A 7,964-nucleotide genomic window follows, 5' to 3' on the forward strand; every position below is an offset into this window, starting at 1 on the left:
TTAGGCCTTTAAACTTGTTTCATTCGAGCGTCATTGATTAGTCTTCTGTTGACGAAACGCACGTCTGGCTTCCGAAATTAAAACCCTGATTTTTTTTGAACCATTTGATTTTGTTTACAACTTTTATACACCAGTATCAATTCTTTGATAGGAAATAGAGATTGAACAGTAGAAAGGTTCTGGATTACTCATAATTTGAAGAACGTTTTATTAATAAACCTGTTTTAACTGTCATATTTCAAGCAAATGACCTAAAAATAAACGCTAGTAAAATGTTAGATCCACAATAATACAATGACGTGCTAGTTTTGTATTGCTTGCAGACATTTTACAAGGTGCTATTTTTAATATCAACAATTCCAATAAATAAATTAAAAAAAGAAGTTTTATTATAAATCTAGCAACCTTCGGGAAATATGATTATCATATTTGTGTACCATATGTAGAGAAACATCAATCATTAGACGAGTTTCGATGATATAAAGGGACAAAAATAATGTTGGTGAGTAGTGTAAATAAAGACTGATTGGTACGTATTGTTAGAAATTTATTATAATTATTATTAATATTATTATTATTATTATTATTATTATTTTTATTATTATTATTATTATATAACTTCATAACATTATGATATGTTTATTTCATACAGATTCAAAAGAGTAAACATGGTAAATGGAGATGCATTTTAATATGATAAGATCGCAAATAATCAAATATCTGATTATCTTTTGTCCAAGGAATACAAAAAAAAGTATAAAATTTATTGACAGACATCAGAAGTTTCGTTTTGTTTCAATAAATCATTTATGTGTTTGCAATTATTTATATTTTTTGATAGGAACTTAAATTTTATGAAAATCGTCAAAAATACCCTCGTTGTGCTTTCTCTACTTAATATAGTGCTGTTTTTTTCAACAATTGAAGTGATGTCTTATTAACAAAACAGTTCTAAATGTATTGTATGTTTCAGGAAGATGTTATGTTACATAGGTATATGCTTTTTTGTCTCGGTTTTATTAACCACTGTAAACGGAGTTATGGATGTCGAAGCACGGATAACATCTGTGGACAGAGTAAGCGCCTTGGCTGCCCAACGAACCATAACAAAAGTGTTGTGGGTCAACAATGGAGGGCCATGGGGAACATGGAGTCGTCCTGAATTTTGTGCAAAGGGTTATTTTGCAAGTGGATTCTCTTTGAAGGTTAGTTGTTTTCTATGAAAATAAGACATGGATATATCCACTGAATATCACGTATTATGCACGAGTTCTGTTTTGCACCTCTTGTGCTGCTTGGTCAATCGATTGCAGAAGTGTCTCTGAAAAGATTTGCCTTTTACAATTTATTTTTTACTGTAAATAAATTGTATTAAAGTCTAAAGTTGGACTTATCACTATGAGACTACATGTTTGTCGGTCCTGTAGCTAAGGTTGCAACTCACTCAGGCGAAAATGATCTAAGACGATATTAGCTGTTCTTCTTTTGCCCTTTGTGATTTTGATGCTCTTTACCATTTTGTCTATTCGGTATTTAGCTCTTTGATTCCATCGTTCTTCCTGAGGGTTCTCCTAAAAATGCATCATTTGCGCAGTGACTTCGTGCCATGCTATGTTTATCAAACATGTCAAAAACAACCATTTTCATCTTAATTTTTCTTGTTTCTAATGTAAGCAAATATTGTTAAAGAAAATGACATTAAAAGATAACAAAGCTAATACAGGAAATTTTCCGGTATGATCTTTTACTAGGAGGTCAACCTGAGTTAGAGTTCAAGGACATACCTCTTAAAAGCAATGGTTTGTTTGTGTTGCCCATTTTCCTTAAATTATTCTAAGCGTATAGTAAGTAGAATATTATATTTTGATTCTGTTTCACATAAATGCCTACAAGACATTGATAAATTTATTAGTTTAAACAGTATTTATTATTGAAAAATTATAAAAATAGGCGAAAGATACCAAAGGGACATTCAAACTTATAAATCGAAAATAAACTGACAACGCCATGGCAAAATAAAAAAGGAAAATGAGACCAAAAGACAAACAACAGCACACAAAACACAACTGGGAAATTGAAGACTGAGCAACACGAACCCCACCAAAAACCAATATAGTAGTACAATTTATCATAGCAGTTAAATATGGGATTCAAGAAACAAGTTTGGAAAAACTTTTATAAATCTGACCCTGACTATTACAAACGCATCCTTAACCCGCAAGGGTAACCTCCCTCAACATTTTCAACGGACTTGAATTATATTTTAAACAAACAAACCGGTCCTCTTTGATGAAAATTGGTTATAACATCTATTTGTTTACTATCTACGTCGTCTGGTCTGCTAAGTACCGAACGTGACCTATTCCCGAATATGACTGTTTCGCCGCGTGTGAATTCGCATTGCTATACGACGTGTCTCTGTATTTTTACATCCAACATTCATGTATTTAGTTATGATGTTTCTTTTGTACGTCTTGTTAGATATTGTGTTATGTTTTATTTTTTGTGGTTTGAATAATGTATTTTCGGGACATTTCACATATGTAATATTTGTCAGTATAGTCGAGTTAAACGTGGTTCGTCTACAGTGTTTTTGTTTTATGTTGTTTGTTTTCAAGTATGATTACTATTTGGTCTTACATCATTTTGCCTTATATTACAGTTATTTTATTATAATTTTCTATATGTATGTAAAAGTTAAGATAATTAATCAGCTATTTCATTTATATGATTTTTAGTTTAAAGCAACTATATGCACAGGATTTTTTTTATACACAGTTTTGATTTAGAAGAAAGACGACATGGTTATAAGAAAATACGAATAATAACACCATTACAAACACAATTCCATTTTAATATTCTTGTCATGGATAGAAAATACATAAAATAACTCCATTACAAACTCAATCGTGTCTACAATAAAACAAATCTATTCTATTCTTAGAAACTTACCTGTGATAATATGAACGTCACAAAAAATACGGCCAGGGGAAATATGAAATTGCTAGGATGGTCAATTTTCAAAATAACAAACGGCTTCAACTAATAATGTACAAACTTTTTGCTGAAAGTTTGGCTTAAGAAATTTATTTGACATAAGTATGTTTAGTTCTGATACATTGTACATTTTAATACTCCTTCAGAGAAAAGTTTAGTATGCTATTTTCTTCAACATTGTTCAATTAGTGTTGTTTTATACATCTTCTTTAGATTGAAGGAAGACAAGGAAAAGGAGACGATACTGCACTAAATGCTATACGCTTAAAATGTCGAAAGGGAAATAACTCTCCTAATACTGGTGGAACTATTTGGGCCCATGAAGGACGATGGGGTCAATGGTCCAGAACAATGAATTGTCCCTCTGGTAAACGTTTTGTTGGATTTCGTTTACAGGTTGAAGCTAGACAGGTAAATAAAAATATTGTAAAATCTGTATACTTTAAATGTCTAATGACAGATCTAACTTCATTTGGTTTTTTGATAACATAAGTCTTGCGTTACGTGGTGAAAAATTTGCAGAAGTGCTGAACTACTCAGATGAAAAAGTACTACCTGCTCAAGAAACTTATATTTTGCATAATCCTATACCAGAGTTATTGCCTTATAATATTACTGTATGATTAAAAAATGTGATTAACAAAAATTTATAATTTCCATGAAATTGTGCTTTCCGGGATGATATTTAAACATCTTCTTAAATCAGTGATATCCATACCTGTTTAAGGTAATTTAGATATAATATGACAAATTTGGGCATGTTTCTTTAGAATTTGATATCAAAGGACGTCAATAACCAACATGAATTAAATGTGTCTGAAAAAACAAAACAAAGCTTTACTTATAATTTGGGTTTTGGTTGAAGGTGTCCTTTTTGTGCTTTTTTCTAATAGATACTCAAAATTTGTCAAAATCTTTCAAAACTGCAGTTTTGAGAAGCATATTTAATTTGTTTCATGTAAACAATACGACATATAATCGATGATGGCAATGTTGTTAACTTACCATTTCAAACTACTCTTCCACACAAAGAAAGTGGAAGAAAATACAAAGGGAGACAACCAAAACCATACACTGAAGAAAGACGATAACATAATAGCTAATAGAAATTAAAAAAAAAAACAAACATACATGTACTACTGTAATTTTTTTAAAAGATTGAAACATTCTTTAAAAAATGAAAACAACACATTATAAATTCAATGCGTCCAAAGCGCTTTTCTGGATTTACCGTCATCAGGAACGCTCTAAACCGAATATTTGAAAGCAAAGGTGACATATTAATATAAGCACTTACGTGTTGCTTGTTTCTTAATCTATTTGCCACAGTGTTAATTTATATTGTATAAGATGTATCTAATTTCATGAAGATAAATGAAAACAACACGTTATAAATTGCATGCGTCCAAAGCGCTTTTCTGGGTTTATCTTTAAAAATGTGGTTTACACTCAAGCAAATGATATATAAGAAACTGAAACAGTCGAAGAGTTACAAGACCACAAAGGACCTTAGAGGATTCAAAAATTCCAAAACTTCAAAATAAATTCAGGGGATATTAAGAATACACATTTCCTACACACTTAAGGCTCAGATTCCGCTCAAACACGGGGATTATTTATGCCACCCACAAGTATAATACATATACTAAAAGCATTTTTGAATGATTGGTTAATTTGTATATTGCTCCATGCATTTTACACAGAATGAATTGATATTCAACGGATTTTGCGGCGTCAAGTCTTGAAGTCCTTTTTTATTAACACACATGAAATTATAATGGTAAACATATCATGAGAATCATTTAACGATGATTCAAGTTGAAAAAAATATTTTAAAAAACTAAAAATAATGAATAAATATTTGCTTCAGGGGAAAGGAGATGATACAGCGGCAAACTATTTTAGGTTTAGGTGCAGAAGGTTTAATGGTGGAGCAACACATAGAATAGGAACGAAAGGATTGTGGGGAAAATTTGGAGCATGGAGTCAAACATGTCCTCGTGGGTCTGCAGTATGTGGATTAAAAGTCAAAATTGAACGACCCCAAGGGAAAGGCGACGACACAGCACTGAATAACGCAAAATTTTATTGTTGTACATAATAAATAAATAATTTCACTTTCTGCTTTCACATTCTAAGTACATTCACCATGGTAACATTTTGCAGTAATTCATCACATCCCGATTTTGGACTTCATCGCAATTTTTCTGTATTGTTTTGAAAACTTATTGCAAACAGAATAGCACATCTTAATTTTTACGGAGATGCTGTTTATCGAGCCCGGAATTTTATTTACGACCCAGGTAAACTTATCGATCCTTTAAATAAACTTATTTCAAATGGTAACCAAATTCAACACTGTAACTAGATCTTTGAATTTTGTTTTTATTGGTATAAATGTTGAATTTGTTATCAGTAAATTAAAATCAAACTGAATAGTATTATTATATACATATGCACATTCATGGCTCTACAATATGTCGATACCTGAATCACAAGATCATGTTTTTCCTTGACTGTTAATGACGTTTCGACACTAAATCCATTGTTGGATGTGTACTAATTGATATTTAAGCCGAAGATGCATGATTTTTTTATTAGTTGTTATAAGCTTTGAACTATCTGTAAGTAACTGCGAGTAATCTCAGATCTGATTTGTTGCGCGGATGTAAAAATACCCTGCCTCGTTTGGGTCTTGTTTTTGTTAGATGTCTTGTCTGCTTTGTATCGATCGGCCCTTTTCAACTGATTTTTAAAGTTTGTTCTTTTTTAGTACTGTTACACCACTGTCCCAGTTTCAGGGGAGGATTTGGCGCCAAAAAACTAGTTTAACCCTGCCAAATTCTGTATGTGCCTGTCCCAAGTTTGGAGCCTGTAATTGAGTGTTTGTCGTTTGCTGTTTTATATCATATTTGTTTTTCGTTCATTGTTTTGTAACAGACCATTCAAACATATGAAGATGGTCGTCTAATTGACTGCACAAGATTTATTCAATATGCAGTCACATCTTGTCTAATTGATGACGTATCTGGAGATATGAAATGTATTCTGGACATGCCGGAGCCCTTTTTGTGAACTCTTACTGATTTTTGTGATTTTACTTTTTACTGACGGAAGTCCATCTGGACTGTACAATATGTATAACTTGGTCCTACACAGAAATTATGGTTCATGTTGGTCATATATCTCTTCACCTGTTTCGTTTTTTATATATCTTTGACTTTGAGTGTTGACATTAAAGGTAAATCCTGAAAAGGGTTTTGTTTTTGTTTTTTTTTTAAATTCCCGTTCTGAACACATGTATGTAGGAAATTATTGCCACTAGAACTGAGACAAGCAACATTCAATTAATCATTCAATCTATTTGGAAAGACATTTTAGTTAGATATGTATCTGATGTTTGCTGGGATTAGGTTCACCAAGGGCCAATATTAGCTTAAGATCGAGTTTATTTATTATATATATTTCATCTATTTGTTTAGAAATTTTCAAATAAAATATTCATTAATATCTGACAAATACAGAATCGATATATTCTGACATATTAGAACGTTAAATATATGATAATAGGCAAACTTATGAAGAAAATCATAATTTTGACTTACTTGATGGCTACATTTTAAAAACTTTTTCTTTAAACAACGATATGACATGCTGATGTTCCCAGCATTTTTTAATCTTTCTTTCTTCATAGATGCCTTACCCCTATTTGGTACAACCGTTTGGATTTTTTTATATTCAATGCTCATAAATCCATTATTTGATTTCGCTTACCAACCAATATGATTCGAACGCTACTGGTGAGTTATATGTAGACGTCACGTGCGTTTAGCATAACAAATTATAAGCAAAGTATCTTTGATGAGCTTTTAAGTACCTTCGATAAATTGTTAGAGCGTGTGTCACATCGATATGTCTGGAACCTTAGAAGAGGATTTTATCATAACGAAGGAGTCGTACCTTTTCAACAAGTTCTTTTAATAACAGTCTACACATGTTTTGAAAGAGAGGTAGAAGATATCAAAAGGGGGGGGGGGGGGGTGAATACCCACATATTCAAACTCATAATTCGAAAACAAACTGACAACGCCAAGGCAAAAAAAAAACTTGCAGAAAAGGATTCGTGTAATTAGGTAGTTGTAAAGTATGCATTTATTTTATTTTGTTGGATACAAACACATCCAATTAAGGATAGTATATAAATAATAGAACTTAAAAAGTAGAAAAAAATGACAAGTCTGTGTCCTTGTTTATGAGATATAATCAATCAAACGTTTGGCGGGAAATCATTCTCTCCAGATTTTTCATACATTTAACATTGGTACCTTTTTTCAAAACTATGAAAAAATAACAAGGATTTTATATAATTTTTAAAATGGCTTTTTAAACTATGTCATCAATTAAGAATTAAAAAGTAGGGGATAGCGGACAAAATTTTTATTGGTACTACATGAATAAAACTAGAGGATTCCAAATGTCGGGCAAAAAAAAAACAAGAGTAGCGAACATCCTTAAGTGGTCACCTCTTTCCGTGATGACTTCACACAGTTTTAATCATTCTTGTTTTTATTTGTGTCACTTAGTGTTTCTCTGATTGACGTTTATGTATACTTATCATCTTTATCAATAGTAAAAATCGAGACTGTGTATGGTTAGTTAAGTAGAAATAAACCGAAAGCTCAAATCTGCTAGTTTCTAATGAAAATAAAACAAAACCCTTATGTTTTCCTATTCACATAATAAAGACTCTGTTCCGTGCAAAATAGGAACCAAAAATGTTGAACTTTGAAAATAAATAAATATACTTAGTTCGTTTTTGTGTCATTGTATTATTTCTTCCTGTTTTATCCGAAAAACCAACGAAACAATATTTCTCATAAAAGAACTGTGCCTGTCCATAGTCAGGAGCCTGTAATTCAGTGGTTGTCGTTTGTTGCTGTTTATCATCTTTGTTTTTCGTTCATTGT

The 7,964-nt window shown here is 31.5% G+C and overlaps 1 protein-coding gene across 1 annotated transcript; it reads left to right on the forward strand.

Moving 5' to 3' along the window:
* The first annotated feature begins 633 nt into the window (after positions 1-633).
* LOC127707841 (vitelline membrane outer layer protein 1 homolog) lies at positions 634-5,121 on the forward strand. Its single transcript, XM_052212594.1, has 3 exons — positions 634-1,205; positions 3,211-3,408; positions 4,868-5,121. Exons 1-3 carry the CDS (start codon positions 978-980, stop codon positions 5,096-5,098), a joined length of 657 nt encoding a protein of 218 aa, XP_052068554.1. The 5' UTR covers positions 634-977; the 3' UTR covers positions 5,099-5,121.
* The last annotated feature ends 2,843 nt before the right edge of the window (positions 5,122-7,964 follow it).

Source organism: Mytilus californianus, unplaced genomic scaffold, assembly GCF_021869535.1.
Source record: "Mytilus californianus isolate M0D057914Y unplaced genomic scaffold, xbMytCali1.0.p SCAF_7, whole genome shotgun sequence".
Classification (NCBI taxonomy): Eukaryota; Metazoa; Mollusca; class Bivalvia; order Mytilida; family Mytilidae; genus Mytilus; species Mytilus californianus.

Bases quoted from the DNA above. Each gene is read 5' to 3' on its own strand.
- LOC127707841 (XM_052212594.1), top strand. From the start codon at position 978: ATGTTATGTTACATAGGTATATGCTTTTTTGTCTCGGTTTTATTAACC. The intron at 1,206-3,210 runs GTTAGTTGTTTT...CATCTTCTTTAG, and splicing joins CAAGTGGATTCTCTTTGAAG to ATTGAAGGAAGACAAGGAAA. The intron at 3,409-4,867 runs GTAAATAAAAAT...TATTTGCTTCAG, and splicing joins TACAGGTTGAAGCTAGACAG to GGGAAAGGAGATGATACAGC.